The sequence below is a fragment of the Anoplophora glabripennis genome, unplaced genomic scaffold, assembly GCF_000390285.2.
Source record: "Anoplophora glabripennis isolate ALB-LARVAE unplaced genomic scaffold, Agla_2.0 scaffold136, whole genome shotgun sequence".
NCBI lineage: Eukaryota > Metazoa > Arthropoda > Insecta > Coleoptera > Cerambycidae > Anoplophora > Anoplophora glabripennis.
The window spans coordinates 965,616-984,469 of NW_019416313.1; the positions used below are offsets into that span (position 1 = coordinate 965,616).

The 18,854-nt window shown below is 34.9% G+C and overlaps 1 protein-coding gene across 1 annotated transcript; it reads right to left on the reverse strand.

Annotated features, from left to right (window-relative positions):
* Positions 1 to 757: 757 nt before the first annotated feature.
* Positions 758 to 13,258, reverse strand: LOC108914243 (ATP-binding cassette sub-family A member 3). Its single transcript, XM_018720012.2, has 22 exons — positions 13,098 to 13,258; positions 9,237 to 9,537; positions 8,383 to 8,421; positions 7,962 to 8,186; positions 7,764 to 7,891; positions 7,417 to 7,694; positions 7,122 to 7,365; positions 6,892 to 7,071; positions 6,623 to 6,832; positions 6,030 to 6,478; positions 5,809 to 5,974; positions 5,425 to 5,642; positions 5,213 to 5,370; positions 3,883 to 3,995; positions 3,469 to 3,821; positions 3,174 to 3,413; positions 2,816 to 3,092; positions 2,637 to 2,762; positions 2,359 to 2,580; positions 1,560 to 2,297; positions 1,001 to 1,446; positions 758 to 942 (listed from the first exon to the last, which is right to left on the reverse strand). The coding sequence occupies exons 1-22, from the start codon at positions 13,168 to 13,170 to the stop codon at positions 910 to 912; spliced, it is 5,217 nt and encodes a 1,738-aa protein (XP_018575528.1). The 5' UTR covers positions 13,171 to 13,258; the 3' UTR covers positions 758 to 909.
* Between the last annotated feature and the right edge of the window lie 5,596 nt (positions 13,259 to 18,854).

The following is an 18,854-nucleotide window of genomic DNA, read 5'->3' on the forward strand; positions in this document are numbered from 1 at the left end:
GTAATTCATTTCACAATTATTACTGTCGCTTTTCCATTAAACCTTATGTGAATCGAAAATTTTCCAGATTATCCTTTGACAGGAGCCTATTACGTTATTTTACATATAAGCTATTTGTAAACTTCGCATTTTTTCATAGAAATGAGATTTCATGAAAAAATAATGAATTTTGGTATAGGAGCAGGTATAGTAAAGTTGTAGAGAATTTAATTCTGCATCTCTTGGTATGAAAATATACAGGGTGTTGCATTTAAAAAAATCGAGATTTTTCAATTTTTCAATTGGCAATTTTGACATGATATTTTGATCACCCTGTATAACGCAGGCCAGTTTTTGGAGCATGATTCGGAAGAGTCATCCTTACTAAACATCTGATAAAAAGATGGGCTTAGTAGCTATTAGTATAACCTGTCAGTATCAGAAAACGTAAGCAACCAATATCGACTAGAAAAACCTTTCAAGCGAGATATCTCAAAAACTGTGAATATTTGACAAAAATTGTGAATATTTGAATAGAACTATTCTACACAAGTACCCTTTATTTTTTATGTAGAATCCGAAAAAAATATAAAAAATGTGTGTATCCATTTAAAAAACCAAAGTTGGTGTCTGGCCAGGAAAAGTGGAACACCCTGTATAGTAGTAAAAAGAAAAAAAACATATATTCCTCATTTTAACATAGATATTGGACTTTCCCGCAGTAGTGGGACACTATTAAGATTAAAATGGATAAAGATATTAAATTAGACACATCAAGTTAATAAACCAAAAAATAAAATTTATTTTCAACTTATCGTAATAATGATAATAATAATAATACAGTACGGCTGGGACTACTCGTATACACGTATCACAATACATTATTATGTTGCCAAGGCACTCTTAATTGTCTATCTCAATAAGAATAAATTAAGTTTGTTGTCTGGTAAACGTCAAAAACACCTACAAAAAAAATATAATTAATAAATACGTACGCCACTGTTTCCTCAACAATCGTTACCTGTTCAAGACTGCTTTGTCCTAGAGAGTAATCCTCTATATTACTATGTGTCCGTTTCGCCCTCTCCAATATACCGAACATCTGCGACCACGGGATTGACTTATCGGTCACATAGTAGTTCAGCAACTCCTGGTGTTTTTCCCTGAGCGTGGCGTTGGGGAACTGTTCCTTTATGAAGTCCTCCACCGGTTCCGTTTCGTAGTGCTGCTGGGTGGAATCCTCCAACTTCCTCATTTTAATAATGAGGGTGTATCCTTCTGCAAACTTGTTCTTGAGGTGCTGCGTGGAACCGAGGCATTTGAAATGGCCGTTAACCATGATGGCCAGCCTGGTGCACAGAGCTTCGCACTCTTCCATGCTGTGGGAGGTCAGGATCACGCATTTGCCGCTGTCGCGGATCTTGCACAGTGCGTTCCAGAGGTAGCGTTTCGTCGCCGGGTCCATACCTAGAAGAATATTTTCAGTAATATGATGAACGACTGAAGAGGATCAGCAGAAGCGCATGAAACAGTGTACTTGAAAGAATGGCAAAAACTGCCAGTATTTTATTCTGCTTTACCTGTGGTGGGTTCGTCAAGGTAGATTACAGGTGGATCTCCGATTAAGGAAATCGAAGTACTCAGCTTTCTCTTGTTTCCTCCACTAAGTTGTTTGACTTTCTTATCCAGGTGCCGTAGGAAATCGAACTCTCTCGCCAAAGTCTCTGCCAACTCCTTACAATCGCTGTAACGAATCCCTCTCAGCAAGGCGAACATAGTTATAGTCTCCCTAGCAGTCATGTCGTCCAGGAGTGCGTCGAACTGGGGACAGTACCCTATAGACTTCTGTACTTGCTTGATTTGGTTCTTCATGCTGAATTTATTCACCCAACCGTCTCCGTAAGTGATCCTCACGTCTCCGGTCATCATTTTGAACGTGGTGGTCTTGCCGGCGCCGTTAACTCCTAGCAAGCCGAAGCACTCAGAGTCCTGCACTCCTAAACACAAAGAGTTCACTGCCAGGAAATTTTTGTAGTACTTGGTGAGGTCACGAAGAATCAGGGTGTAGTTATTAGACAGTTCCTGTTGAGAGGAGTTTCTGATCTTCATCTTCTCTTCCGCCACGTCATTATCTTCGTCTACTATTTCTATTGGTCGTTTGGGGAAGTAGGTTTGTGATATGTAGTAAGTTATCCTGGAAAATACCTTGAATTCGATAGTTAGCAGGATAAGAAATAGAATCGCACCTCCGATGAATGAATAGAGCAAATTTCTGCCAATGCCAGGGGATTCCCATCTGAAGTAGCTCTCTTCAACTCCTATAAAGAGAAATAAACATACATTTTTAGCATTCGATTAGCTGTATAATTGCAAACTTACTTCTACAAGTGGTGTTGTACAAAGGAGATGTGCTGTTACAGACGTCGTTAATACATTGATCGCATATGTTTTTGAACGAGAAAAACGTGTAATAATCATTAATCCCTGTGCTTAAGGAGTAGTGCGGTAGAGCCAGGAATACCCAGTGGAGAGTATCTCCAATATATTCCAGGTTTAAGCCTGTAGTGGAAATGACTTGCACCACTAAGTAAGGTGCCACACCTGCAAGCAGTCGTCGATATACATTGTTTTGATCACAAAATATTGATGATATTTACCTGTGAAGGTATTAAACATTGTCATCCTGGTGTAACCTGTTGAGGGGACGTCAAAGAAATATCCTGAGATATACATCAACGGTAAGAAGGCCCAACCAAAGTAAAAGAATATCAGGAACATGATGCCTAAAATTGCAAAGGTAAGAGATGTTATAGACAACTCCAATTTTACGAATTACCTATTTCTTCTGCAGTTTTAAATCCGTCCTCCTGGAAAGCCAACAGAGTCAGCAAAACCACGATAATAGTCACTATGTAAGTAAACATGTCGCACAGCGCCGATGTTAACCAGAACACCAATACCTTCACTCCAGAAACAAACTGCAGATGTTTAGATTTGGAAATGTTTTCCCTAACAACAAAGAGCACGTAGAACGAGGCGACGAACGCCATGCTGAATCCTATATTGAAGGCTATCTGGAAACCCATACCTTGACCGGAAAGCATCTGTTGAATCTAAAAATTTAAGTAGTTTAAAAAGTGTATTAATGAAATGGTTGTAAAATCTTTTCTGCCGTAATTAATGACTTGACTCACCTGTGTCTCTGCAGTAAACGGCATGGGATGATTTGTAAATGTGATGGAGCAGTCGGGGCAGTTTAACATTTGCCTGTACATGGTATTCAGAGCCAACCCCAAGGATATGGCAGGTGAGTGGTAGGGATCGTTATTGAACCAGGTGGTTATGTGAGGAACACTTACATTCTCAATATATTCGACATCGAAAGAAGCACCTACTATGTAGCTCAATCGAACCCTAACTGGTACTTCCGCAGTCTGGAACAAAAATAAGGATAAGACACTCTCAATGAAATTATTGTTCAAAATTTACCAGGTGTAACATCCTGTCTATTACGTTGTTAGTCATTTCTGTCTTATAACTCAAGTCATTCAAAACGTTTAAATACGTTTCCGCGTAAGTCGATTCTGAAATATTCCCCACCAAAACCACTGGATTATCAAACCTGGCGAGATCCATGGGTAAAGCTGGTAAACTTCCTGTATTCTGCATATTCCGCATAACTATTATGGTGATGATGAGGAAGAGAACAGGCATAAGTATCTGGATCACCAGCAGAATCCAGGATCGGTATGTAGATAGAAACTTCTTCATTAGCATGGCAAAGAATTGGTTGATCAATAAGTTCAATCCGCCGGTATATGAGTCATGTAACCCAACGTTTACTAAAAAGAAAACATGTTAACTTATGTTGAATATATAAAAAGATGGCATAAAACTACATACTTTTAGCTTCTCCATTCGGCATATCTTCGTTTCTATAGGTGGCGTCGTGATTTATACCATCTCCGTCAGGACCATCTAACGCTCTCTTTACCATGCCATGGTCAGCACCAACTCTACAAAATCAGTCCCTTGTTTTTTAATACTCTTTTATCTGGAATCTAGAATCTATTATTGTGGAGAGCACTTGAGCCCCTTGTCTCTCTAATTCATTTAAGCCGTTAACCAACCTATTAAAGAGAAAAGGTGGTGCCGTTGCTCAGGGGATCTCTCTAATATAGGCCAAAGAAAGCAACGGTGTCCCTCTTGTTGACGAGACGTAGTGCATTCACATAGCACATTTAGTACTGCTTCGTATTCGTGTTCACAACCCCTACAAAGAGGTGTTTCACACATCCTCATGTAGTGAACATGTTTCCTTAGCCAACAGTGTCCAGTTTGAATACCTGTTACCTGGTGCAGATTCGACCTAGACGTGTCGAACGTAAACTGGGGAGAAATACTGTCAGTGTCTGCCTGCAGAAGGGCCATCTTCCTGATGACCCCATTCCATAGGCGACTCCTAACTTCTCCACATCCACATCCCATTTGAAACTAACGTTCTTGAGGTGAAGAATAGCAATATTATACCAAATATATGGACAACAAAAGCAACATCCACGAAAAGATCTTGATGATGAGTCTCATCACTACCCAGCTCAAAAACAAGGTAGTGTCAACACATTAGTACGTCAAGCAGGTGTCATCTCCAAGCTAGAACACTGCTCTTAGAGGAAATAGATCCACGAAAGCAATATTGAAGGATGTATCAGACGGAGACTTAAAAATAAGGAGAAAGGACGGAAAAATATCTGACAATAAGGAATATATAAGAATGCATAGACAATATGTCCGCATCTTCAGGACTCACAATACTAATACCATCTAAAACACCTCAAGGGACAATCTACTTGAAAGCTAGATGTAGACCAACGAGAAGATGTGGTAGCTCGAACTTGAGGAAGCGCAAGCGTCATTTGAAGACGTAAGACAATCAGCAATTGCAGAGTAGATACAAGACACGTCCTAGATCTGATGAGAGGTTTTGGGTAAGAATCTATAGGGAAACGATACAAATCCAAAAGAGATCGAGATTTCAGTGGAGACGAAGGTTGGAATTACAATCTGCAACAATTAATGTTTACAAGAAAGAAGACAACAAAGAAGAGAGTGTTACGTTTCCGGAAATTGCATAAGTTTAAGCTGACGACATGACAACTAACCTGGAGTTATTCAACCATAAAGGACAATTAAGTGTAAATTTGTGAAAATATAAGCGTCACGTAATACTTACTTCATAAATACCTCTTCTAAAGTCGTCAAGGAGATACCGTAGCTGAAAACCCCTAATCTCTCTGAATTGTCTTCTAGGTCTTTCAGCATCGGTTCAAATACAGACGACTGATTTTCCGTTAGCAGATACGTTAATTCTGATCCGATATTACCGTGTATCTATAAAGATATAAGTTAATATTCCAACAAACTAAAATATGTAAAATTGTTTACTTTAATGCCAGGAATATGTCTTTGCAACAGTTCAGTAACTTTCGTCACATCGCAGCTTTGTGACTTGTCTAGAATGAGGCTGTAGCCCGCCCCATATTTCTTTTTAAGGAAAAAACTGGAACCGCAACACTGCAGTTCTCCACCTGACATTATTGCAATCCTGTCGCCAAGGAGATCAGCTTCGTCCATGAAGTGAGTAGTCAGCAACATTGTACGCCCTAAAAAGCATTTATATTAAATCGACGGACGATGGTAAAGTTTCACTAATATCCTAATCCATAAATCATTTAATTAGTTAATAAGTTTTAGCAAGTTTTACAATTTTCAGATAGGTGCCTTGTCTAGTTCAATAACTAGAAGTGGACGTTATAAGCGAATTCTTACCTTCTTTCTGACATTGCAAGAGATCCCATAAAGCTCTTCTTGCCGAAGGATCCATACCAGCCGTAGGTTCGTCCAACATCACCACCTTGGAGTTACCACATAGTGCCATTCCCACGCATAACTTTCGTTTCATTCCACCGGACAGTGTCGAAGATTTAGAGCTTCTCTGAAATATAGAATACAATATATATTTAGCAAAATTCAAATATGTACAGCCTTACCTTGTCTTCCAGCTCCAGCAGGTTCACATACTTATCGATTTCAGCTTTAATTTCGTTTTTTCGAAGACCCTTCAACTTGCTGAAGAAGTACAAGTGTTCCGACACCGTCAAATCGTCGAAGATGATGTTGTGTTGCGGACAAAGACCTAGGCTGTTCCTTACGCCGTCCATTTCAGTTCGAATGTCGTAACCATTGACTGTGGCTGTACCAGCTGTGGGAGTTATCATTCCCGTGAGCATAGACATGGTGGTTGTCTTTCCGGCGCCGTTATGACCCAACAAGACGGTTATTTGGTCCTCGTACATATTGAGAGATAGTCCTTGGACGGCGGCGTTTTTGTTGAACTCCTTGCGCAGGTTTTTTATTTGCACACCGGTGCGCAAGTTCCGAGGTTCCGTCTCGAAGAATTCGCTTGCCACTGGATTGGTGCTGTTGTGGTCATCCACTCCTAAAACTTACGTTTATAGAATCGGTTGCGGAGACGATATCAGCAACAAGAACGATCTTACTGTCTTTAACTTTCGAACCAAGTACTGATTCGAAGTAGTTCTTGGAATTCTATCTCAACAAATATCGTAGGGACTATACTTGCCTATATTTTTTGATGGGCCACACCAGTAATTGGACGTGAACATGAAGTACCAAGGCTGAGGTACTCCATATTCCCCTGGAAATACAGCCTCGACATACAAAGCGATAAATAGGTATAAAAATGTGTCAACTGTTAGCATGATTATTATCAAACCCAAGGACAGCCCATCATCAGGGTTATTCGGAGTGAATAAGTTACTCCATTGAGCACCTGTAACGGTTAGCACATAATCAAGTCCTTCCGCATTATATTGTGTTCTTTTTACTCACCTTCTCCTGTACCTTCGTACATCAGCATCATCTGAAAACCGAAAGCCATGGCGCTGTTGGAACCCAAGGATCCCAAAAGTTTGGCGCTCAAGCTCATACTGTCATAATTCTGCTGCATGAAGAGGTAAGGAGCGTAGGACACGAACCAAGCCAGACCAGCTACAGTCGCAGCGGTATTAGCTGGAAGGAAAAACGTGTTAGTCACCAGGCTTTTGACTTTGAGCTCTTACCTTTGGAAAAGAAGACGCTAATGGCGAAGCAGAAGGTGATGGTCGAGCAGATGTAGAAGATCAAAAAGAAAAGCATCACTGTTGGGGCGGTATGCGTGAAGACGGTGAACTCAGAGCTTGGGAACCATCGGACTTTCAGCAGAATTACGATAAGGATCGCTGATATAAAGAGGAATATAAACGATTTCAGGAACCAGGCCGTCCAGTGCAACCAGTTGGCTAACCCCATTATTTTCATAGATTCCTAAATTAGTTCCATTAATTGTAACATATACGGATTTTCAATTTTACTAACCTTGAGCTGTTTTTCTTTTTCGGTAGTAATGGATTTAACTGTATTGATGCAAGTATACACGAAGCTCAACATCATTATCATGCCCAACATGGAGATCATAGGAGTCAGCAAGGGATCCTCGTACCATCCGGGGTAAGGGTACCTTCTCATGCTGATTATAGGAGTGTCCATGAGGAAAGTTATGATTTCTCCTACAGTTGTTCCAACGTTATTCCTCGCGGAAATTAAAGCGAGAGTCAGAAAATGCTGAAGGGCTAAGAAACCTTCTCCGTAATAACCTGAAAATATCGAAATTTGTTAGTAACGGTTTTTAATAAGTGTCGCGAAAAAAAGTAATTTATGCTTACTAGGCGCGCCACCGGTGTTCAAGTTGTACTGCCTAGGTCCTGGTGTCTGGTACATGGGATAAATAAGGTTGGTCCTCCAATTGTTCACACCGAGTGAGTCTATCAGCAGCCTTGTCTCTCCTGGAAATCTTAACATAAAGGGGGTTACAGTATTTTTGAGGCAAGCAAAGAATGTCACATATTTTTTACTCGGCTTACCTTATGGAAACCTTAATGTTATTTATCGTGCTTAGATCTGTAAGGCCTTTGTAACTGTCATCGAACTCTATCCCAGCAAAGGTCATATTGGTCGAATTGAACTGAAAATATTCAGAAAGGGCATTAGAATCTTCTAATTGTTGAACGTCTCCAAAAACTAAACCAAAGATGCTCATAGCTTCGGCTAAAGCTTCGCTTCTTGGTGAGTAGACCATAGAAAAAGCCCTGCAATGGAAATTTTGTTAAACAGACATGGTCTAAATGAATTATGACCCCATAACTCCAAAGACCACAGGAATTGCCATTTAAAAGTAAATCTATCAATTTTCCAAAAAAATATAGTTAATGTAGGTATTTTTGACGCGAAAAATATAACATAAGTAACTATTTGTTTTATGATTTACTTTAAAAATATACGTACGTGAGATTCAGTGTGTCACTGTCACTGCCATCGTCGCTCCTAAAAAATACAAAATACGATATTAATCTTATATGAACGTTACTTGTACCTCGTTCTTGCATTTAAGGTATCAAAGCAGTTAGATTATTCGTCGGTTGTCTCACATCTATGGCATACTGATCAGAAACAGGTCAGAAACCAGTATATGTCTGGTGTGTTCGATCAACGAATGATTCTAGTTGTATTTAATGATATTACTGGTCTAATTAAGAAAATACAGAATTATATTTATTTTTCAATACTCTCTCACGGTAAAACCAATGATTATTTTCATCTCCCAAATTTTATAAATACCCTTTGGAGTCTCAACTATCAATCCCCATTTAAAAATTTTCAATTTTGTCCACTTTAGCAACAATTAGAAATTTTTCAAAATTTCTTCGAAAAAGTACTTATTAACATTTAGAGCTGGAGCTACCGTATTTACATATTCTTCAAATCTAATTATAGAGTCAAATAGAGAAAGGAATGATGAACTAAATCCACTGTTGATCTTGTGAATACGAAAAATAACACTTTTTTTTTCGATCTATTGCAGCAACAATAATGCACATAAAAATTTCGGACTACTTTTATTTTGAAGAGAATCTCAAAACGAATCTTAGAACTATTTCCAACAAAAATTAGCGTTACTATATGGAACATCCATACAACCTACTTTTAAAACAGATACCGACTGGACTATAAGATTTGGTGAATATTAATTATTTTTGAAAAACAATGTTTTTTTAGTGACCATTTTTGATCTTTTGAAGTACAATGTACAGTCCATAGTTTGGTTTTGTAAGCAAATTTCGTACCAAATGATTTTTTACCTTGGTCTTAACTTGTTAAGAAACCGAAAGTCTATTCTATTAAGACTCATTTCTTCGGTGGGTCCATCACTTCGATTACACAGGCTTATGACGTTGTCGTCAATGGGAATCGTACAGAAGGGTTCAAAGATCAACTCCTCGTGAAATTCAGGATCTATCAGCCCCCTGATGAGGACCAGGAGCATAGAGAATAACACCGGGGCTAAGATTTCGAATAATGTTTGAACAGGCCGACGATATTGCAGCAGCCAATTTTTCCACATAAGGAGGAGGAACTTGTCCAGCTTCTCGCCCATTTTGTCTGAAAAAGGAGTATCGTTAAGAAAGTGTCTTGTTTTGTTACCTTTACAGTTTTACGACATGACGGTTGTTTTTTGAGTTATTTTAAAGAAAAGATAATTTTTTCCAAAAACATTTCACTTCAAGCTCAACTTTTTTCAAAACTAAGCACTTTAAACCGGTCAAACTTCTTGAGTATAGTACAAGTACATAAATAAAGTAAATTATAAAGTTTTTTCAAGCACTTTAAAAAAGGTTCTATGAGTATTCCCTTAAAAATGTATTGGGTTTTGGTTATTTCACGTTCAAACTTTCAATTTTATCGTTTGACGAATAAGAACCAACCTTCAACAAGCTATTACTCCCCTTGTATTGGATCTACAGACACCATAAACACACCATTCTTTTTGTTTTTTTATAAGCTACATTTTTACAATATGATATTTTTGATAAAATACTTACTTTTTGAGTTATTCGCGAAAAACCGTCTGAAAAAGTGTTTTTTTTTTGTTGTTAAAAAATGTACACTTTTATTCGCGAATAAGTCGAAAAATATTGACTTTGAGAATAAACTTTATAGAACAAAAGTTGCTTAGAATTAGTCAATATATCCTTTCCCAGAGAAAAGAAATAAAGCTCTGTTATTTGAACGTACCTCGTACATTGTTGTATGTGTGGACTGATTTGAAATAAAATAAATACTTATATAAGAGTCTATCTCTAATGTAGAGCGCTTTTATGACGAAAATTAATGATTGCCTGCAAAATAAACCACTTATTGTGATAGCTATATGTTAAAAACGTAATCTATTTGTTTACCTTTTCGTGGTACATGTTCCGGACCTTTGGCCTTGCCAACGACATTTCGATCTCTTTTTGGAAATATCTTCATATAAAAATATTTGCCCACGTCTGCCTCAGGTAAATGTCAACATTTATTCTGATTTAAAGTTAAACGCCAACGCGTCGGTGACATTTCAACTTGTCACGGGTTGAGAATTATCTGTTTTATCTTTTATCACCGAACCGTGATTATTTGTTATTATTTTTTTTATGTAATACCTATGTGTATGTAGGGATATCAAGGATGATATTGCTCTCGGCTTTGATAATAACTCTGGACGAAAACTACATTTCACGGAAATTACTCATATTAATTTGTTTTAATTAACGCAAAGTCCGCGTAAAAGTTAAACTATATTACAGCTTCAGGAAGCTACTTCTTTTTTGTTTTTCTGCGAGTTCTAAATTGAGGCGAAACATGTCGATTTTGTTTCAGCTGTGATTATACGTCGAAGTAATACACAAAGTAGTTCTGCAATCCATTATCACCACAAATGATTAGAGTACTGTTTATTTGGTAACTTATTTAGAAAAGTCCAGAATCTAGTCCAATCAATAGGTAGAAGAGTTTATAAAAAATACCACCTAGAAACAAAAAATATGGTGATATAGGAAAAAAATGCTAAGAAAGGTAGTGTAAAAAATCCATAAAATTCAAAAAAACGGTTTTTCGCTAATAAAAAATAATTTGAACCCCAATCGAAAAAAGTTAAATGAGAAAGTTGTAGCTATTAAAAAAAGTCGACTTTTTTTTTGCTGTATCTTGCAAATTAAGGTTTTAAAATTTGTTCCTTGTAGCCCTCGGCGAGCAAAAAAGTACATTTTTTAAAATTAAATAATATTAAAAATTTTTCGAGTTATAACTATTTTTCGAAAAAAAGGTAATCTCTTCTTGCTCGAGGAATAGTCGTAGAGAAATGAATCAGGGCTCACTTTTTTCCTTAAGAGTTGTACTTTCATGGTAAAAAAGAGTGATAACAATTTTATTCATTTCAAATGTTCAAAAATGATTTTGAAAAAAGTATAAATTTTTTTGTCGCGTATTTCTTGAATATCTTTTCATTTCTTGATAATGTCTATTACAGGAATCGATTGCTGGCATTTTTCCGCGAATTTTTTAAAAAAAACGTTGCTCTACGACCTTCTGGAGCCGATATATATTTTTTTTAATTCCACAGGCAGCTATTTAAGTTCTACAACGTCCATTCTTACAGAGATTGAAGTTGAAGACTTATATTTTCAATAAAAAAATACTGTGGTTCATTTTAGCCACCTTTGCATTTTTAATTGTGCGTCAAACCGAATAAAATCTGTGGTTGTAAAAAAAAATTGAAATGTACAAGTGTTTGTGTACATTTTGATGCATCCCAATGTGAAAATTTTGAAACTCCAAACATCCAATTAAACGAGGAATGCAACGAATTATGTAGAAAATGAAGTTGATTGCGTGGAAAATATATGAAACGAAACCACGCGAGAAAAAAAAAATTAAATAAAGGTAGTTTACTCTCGTTTAAATTCAACCAAAACTTTTAATCAAGTGTGCCTTTTTCCGTAAAATGTAAAATAAAAAAGTTTTTCCTCTTATTCACCCTAACCGCGGACATACTGTATAGAAGCTAAAAAGTTGCACTACTTGCAGAAATAACAGGGAAAAATAAAATTAGGATTAAATAAAAATATGTTGTATATTATTAATATTACTACAGTGTAGGAAAGTACCGATGGTCTATCAGAAGTTACGTGAGAGCGATAAAGTAAGCCATAGAAATCCATGCGATAGAGAAGAATGGCTATAATGAAGGCGTCTCTTAGTCAACGCCCATTTCGCCCTTCCACAAATAAGATCCACTTCTATCACATGGATTTCTATGGCTTACTTTATCGCTCTCACGTAACTTCTGATAGACCATCGGTACTTTCCTACACTATATATTCATGGAAGCATATCTTTTAAAAAGTAACAATTTCTAGATTTTTCGTTTTTTGAAAATCCAGGATTAAGATATTTTTTGTAATTTTTTAATTTGTACTTCAGTTATTGAAATAGGTGCAACAGCGAAACCAAAAAAAAATCGGGCTTAGTTTATTTTTATTATTGTTGTCGGTAAAGTTGTGTAAGTTTGCCATAATTTTTGTTCTGGTAGTTCAAAGTAAACTCAACGAATAAATCAAAGGCGTAACCTTCAAATCGAAATCTAAAACTCATATGATCGGAATGATTTCAATTTTGAACAATATTTATCCAAACTATAAATATTTTGCTTGCCGTCTATATAATGAAAACTTTTCACAAAACGTGATACGTAGTTTTATCTAAAGTTATCATAATTATATCATGCCAGACACATTCTTAAAGTTAATCAATACTGATCTGTTTATCTTCGAATATCATCAGTTATCAACGTAATAAACTTGTGCAACTTACACGTGGAATAATCATTTAATAACAAAATGGATACATCAGACGAGCATTACATTGCATGATTCATGGAATCCTAAACCTAGTCACATCAATACATATGTATGAAATCATTCTCTTAAGAATTGCTAATAATTGTACTGATAAAAGATAAGAACGACAAGGTCAACTTAGGCAAATTTACCCGTGCTGCTATCGTACAACACGCCACTGCACTGGTCCGCGTGACCATCACTTTAGCGATAGTATTGCATCGTAGGAGATGTAGCAGCAGAAATAAATATCACAGTAAATATTTAAACGATAGGTTCTCTCACCTTTGCACCTGTTGTTTTCATTTGTAACGTCACTTTCCAAACGTCTATAAGGATGGTTTTCAGCCGACATCATTTTTTAATTGACAAAAATTCGGTTTATTGTAGATTTAAAGTAAAACGAGCATTTTATCGAAAGTAAAGTTTTAACTGACTGTAAACGAAACAAATCTAACGTGCGCAGTGCTATTGCCCGATTAATGTTTATCTAGATGTGATTCACCAATTTATTTGCTAAAGGATTTCCCTTAATGCTCGTAATATGCTAAATGATTATAAGACTATATTTATAAATTTTTTCTTTGAAAATTTTTTATGTATCATTAAATTTATAGCCTATATAGTGCTATAACATAATCCGCTCTTCGTTTATCTTTTAAATAATTCAAAAGATAAATATTTTATAACAATTTCCGTTTATAACATTCCTTGGCTGAAATCACGCCAATACAATTATTTCAAATCATCATGAAAAAAGTATAGTTTTTGTTATCTGAAATGCAAACCTTTAGTGCTGGGTGATTCTCAGCTCCATAACAAATAGGCAATACAAATGACATTAAAAGTATTGTAAAGGTGTAGCAATTAAGGTATCGAAGGTGTTATTAAGATAATAAACTGCCAAGCCCGTCAGTGTACATCCCGATGGGATGTACGTGGACCAAGGACTATTACGTTATTTAATACGACGTTTTTGCTAAGCCAGGAATTTTGCATGAGAACCACCAAAGCTGTTCCCGTCTATGTCGTATGAAATATACCGATTGGGAATAGGGAATAGGACAGCAGTTTTAAATTTCCGAATTGCCGATAGAGTACACCACCAGCAGAATTTTAGGAAGAATCAAATGCAGAGGCCCGCATTCCTACGTGTATCCTAGCAACATATAAATAACACTTTGGTAATGTTGCCAGGCGTACTAACGGATTTATTTTGTACAATTTTTTCTCAATATCTGTTTTTTGCGTTATTGTATTTACTTAAATGTATGATGTAGGTATTGATACAAATGTTTTAAAGAATCGATGAATATCTATGTAGTTCCATATGATATTCTGCAGCGGTGTCACAGTTAAGTTATTTAATCATAATTTCGTTAATTAGCTACTATTTTCATTTTTTGGTATCGATATAAACAAAATTCGTAATGAAATTTTAAACAGCTTGTAATATAATTTTTTGATGATGATAATAAATTTATTTAATATACAAGAGTACGTCGCGGAATGTAGGTACAGGATACAGGATTTTTTTCTGTATTTTGTCATCCACTTATAGGTTTAATAATTAAATATAGAAAACAACTTTAAATACAACTGTACGATTTTTCCTTTATTTCTATATATGTTTAAAGTAAAAAAATCATTAAAAAAATTAAAATTCATCCTTATTGAAATAACAAACAACGATTTTTATAACTAACCTTTATAACAACATAAGGAGAACTACAATTTTTACAAATTTTCAACATGCAAGTAATTGTGATGATACAGTTGAAAATATGCTTTAATTTATTGCTTTAAAAACAAATTCAGAATTATCAAACATTGCGTCCTATATTTTTTCAAGTCTTTAATAATATATTTTGTTGAAGTGTCCCCACAAAAATATGTCTAAGGACTGAGATAGGGGCAGTTTTCTGGCCATATAAGGTTTCTAGTAATATTTTTGACAGTGTTCGTTGGCGGGATTCGTCCTGTAAAATAAATTTGCCGATAATCCTGAAGAACTTTTGCACATTATTGTTATTTGAATGTTTTATTTTTCGTCATCAGAATAACCCAAAAAATTAAAATGGAATTTAATTTCTTTTAATTTATCAATCACCCCTTGAGGTTCCAACAATTTTATTAAATAAAAAATTGAGGTACTATTTTTAAGGAAATTTTACATTTTTAATTTTTTTTGAAATAAATAATTAATTAGGTAAATCCATAGTTTTAATTCTAACTTGATTTATTTTATTTATCATTTAACACAAATGTGATTTCCAAACAAAAGATAAGTTCCATATCTCTTTAATTACGTAACTAAATGCATTAAATTTATTTGGCAGTTATTATTTGACAACAAAGTCATCGCTAGAAGTGCCTTATCACGCCTAATTTTATTGCTGGATGCCGGCTAACAAGACCCTGCATCCTTTTTAGGTTGCCAATTTCCAGCATTTAAAGCGCGGTCTGAGGCGATAAGCTATATTGTCTGTGATGACAGCGATGATATATCAACAAAACCTCACCCGCGTATGAGGCTACTCTTCCCGAGCATGCACATTGGGAATAACACGGCTAATGTTAAATTTTTACTTTATTTAAATTTAAGAATATTATTTTATATCGTTTTTTAAGCACATTAGTGTATCTATTTTTACGAAACACGTGTTGGCTGTTCTTAAATTCTTCTAAATCCTTGTAAAAATAAGTTAATTTGAAATTGTTTATTTATATAGTATCTATGTAAATAGTAAACAAGGGTTAGCTTCGATCTGTACAATTTCAATTATGACAATTTATTGCGGGTTGCCTAAATATATGACGTCACACTAAAAGAGTATTATTGTGTTACGTTACAGGTATACAGCTTGTATGACGTTTGTTTGACATTTAATCAGTATTGACGTTAACAAAGGTAATTCACAGTTTTGAATAAATTTATTTCGTTGTTAAAGCGTTTTAAATTTGTTTAGGGCGTTATTTCCCTTTTATCTCAAAATCATTATTACAAAATAACAGACCAGTAGATATTAACGTTAATAAATAATTGTCAGTAGCTGGTTGAATGACAACACTAGTCACGACTGTAAAATTACAAGTTTTATTAGTCATCCCAATTCTTTGTATTTCAGGTGTTTTAGATAGTTTCGTCGTCAATCACGTGTTTCAGAATTCAAAGCCATATTATAATGCGTCATTTTCGTAGATAAGGGAATAATAGCAACAATTCTCTTACGGTAAATTAGCGGCTATATTATCTTTACTAAATGTACCTCTGTTTTGATATATAATCATTTATGAATCATCAATGTCGATTCACCTCCAAAATATCCGAGTATCGCCACACTCATAATTGATTGAAATCCACAATGAAGTGGTAGCCAAAGAGGAAGAAACATCTGTTAGAATCATTTTTACTAAGGATCGATGCATCGTTTTTGATTGAATCACCACTTCGGAGCTAAAATGACGTTCCGTGAATGGACGTGATCGAACGTCGAGTTGCAGTTATACAACTAGGGACAAGTACCTGGTCAGTATGTCTAACGTACGATCAAAAGTTAAAGTTGCGAACTTAGGGCCACTATAGTCAGTATTACAAACATCCACAGGTTACCTACTACTATTATTGTTACTTTATCGTTATAGTGTGTGTTGAATAAATCCATGTTTATCAAATATACTGTTGTTAATAAAAAATCCTACCAAGTCGCCCTTACAGGAGGCTCAAAAAATTTACTTAATTTTTTATCGAAATAGTTATGAAGAAGTGGTATTATTGAGATCCTGTTTAAAGGAGATTTGTCAGTAAGTCAAATTGCTTCTACGATTCATTCTTATGGAAACGGGCTTAACCTCCAATTTACTTGAACTGTTTGTGTTGATTTTGAACTACGAAACACCCTGTAGAAGTTTAGCGTCCGAATTAAATTGTATTGTGTATGATATTTTCTTTCCAATATTTACTTTATTTCAGTATAAACATTCAATTTGATTTTTTTTCACTAGCAGTTCATTGGGTAAAGGGTTTCGCTAAGTAAACTTGCTCTTATCCAATTTGGTTATTGTCTGTACATGGCTCTGTTTGTTCAATAATTAATAACAGTACGCTGAACGTATTTGCCGATATCAGCTAATCTAGAGCATATACATCAGATAAGGTGCCTAAATGTCACGGGGCACACCATTTTCTCTGGAAAGTGTTCCCAACATTTTTGCTGTTTTATCTAGTGACTATTGAGTCATATATACCAATAAGAGATAAAGTTTATAGCATGGGAAATAGTTTTTCAACAAACTGCCATTAAATTTCAGACATATTGCTATGTACTTCCCAATTGACGAGTTGAAAAACATCTTCAGTTACAATTTTTTTAATACTTTTAAAATAATTGTAACAAAATAGAGAAAAAATCAGCTAATCTATAGGAATAGGTGACTTAATGGTGATAAAATATTGATATTGAAAAATATTTTCAATAGAATAATATAGATACAATTTTTTTTCGAAGAGTTGTGGCATTCATATTTAAAGATTTGTCAAGTGAAACTATCATTTAATTGTTGTTGTTTAAAAATACTTTTTGGTTTGTACGGGAAATGTTGTGTCAATTTAGTTGCTTTACAATTTCAATTAAGGGAATTATAAACTAGTTGTCTAATTATAAAAAAATAATTATAAATGTACTAATTAAAATAAAAAACTATGAAAATATTTTCATTTCTAAAAAAATTTCAATCTTTGAATATCCTTAATTTCATATTATGAGTAAAAGCTGTATGAAAATATAACTTTTTTATTACTCATGCGGGATAAGTATCTTTTCGCTTATTTTTTAAGTCGGTAAATAACTGTTAGCCTACTCTATTTATACGTGTGCGGTAATCACACTTGTCGCCCGCGAATTGACAATAAAATACGCAAAATTAACTACGCAAATCTATGCTGGAGAGAAAAACACACTCTAAAATATTATTTTTAAAAAGTGAAATTTAAATGGCAGTTGATAGTTATTTATCTCAACCTTAATTGAAAAGAAATCTGAAAATAATAGTTATTTATTGTATAAGTATTTTAAGTAGATCGAGCGTTTAATATTCTTAAGTGGATAAAAGGCAATTAAAACAGGAATGCAATACAACGTTTTATCCATAATCAAATCTCAATAATATTTGTGAAGTAAGAATTATTGGAATTTAATAAAAAACTATTCGCACGACTTGATATTTCTTACTACTTCTCAATGAAACGTGGTAGGTTTTGTTATACTTACTGGTTGCCATGGTACGTGTTTATTATCAATTATTTAATAAACAGTTTTATCTGAATTTGGTAAAAAATGGAAGAAAGTAATTGTGTTCTTGCGGCTGTGTTTGAAGAAGCTCAAGAAGCAATTTTCCGTTTATTGCCTTCGAAATCCAGGGAAGAATACGAAAAAGTGTTGGTCGAATTTAACGAATGGAGGGAAAACGGAGGATAATGACAATAAATGAAGAAGTTATGCTATCGTATTTATTAAATTTGGAGAAAAAAAATGCAATTTCATCTATGTGGTCGAAGTATTTGATGTTGAAGGCTACTATAAGGTCTACAAACATATAGATATTGGAAAATATAACAAGCTTACTGCTTATTTGAAGAGTGAATCGAAAGAATACAAAGCAAAAAAAGGTGCAATATTGGAAAGAGCACATATTGAAGAATTTTTGACTGGGGCTTCCAAGAAAGAATATTTAATGATTAAGGTAATATCTCTGTACCTTTTTTCGATGCCTGTCGATTTATAGCCAATAAAGGCGATGATCTTATAACCATCAAACGGTATGGTGGATGGAAGAGCTCCTCTGTAGCAGAAAGTTATGTCGAGGAGTCTATATCTAACAAATTTGATATTGCAACGAACATCCAATGAAAATATAGCTGTTCCTTACAAGAAGACACATCCGTAACTTGTGCAAATTCTTCACAAACTTCGGCAAATGTTATGCGTTCCGAAAATGACGGCAACAATGCTATAAGGGTTGTTATTAACGGAAAGGTAGCTA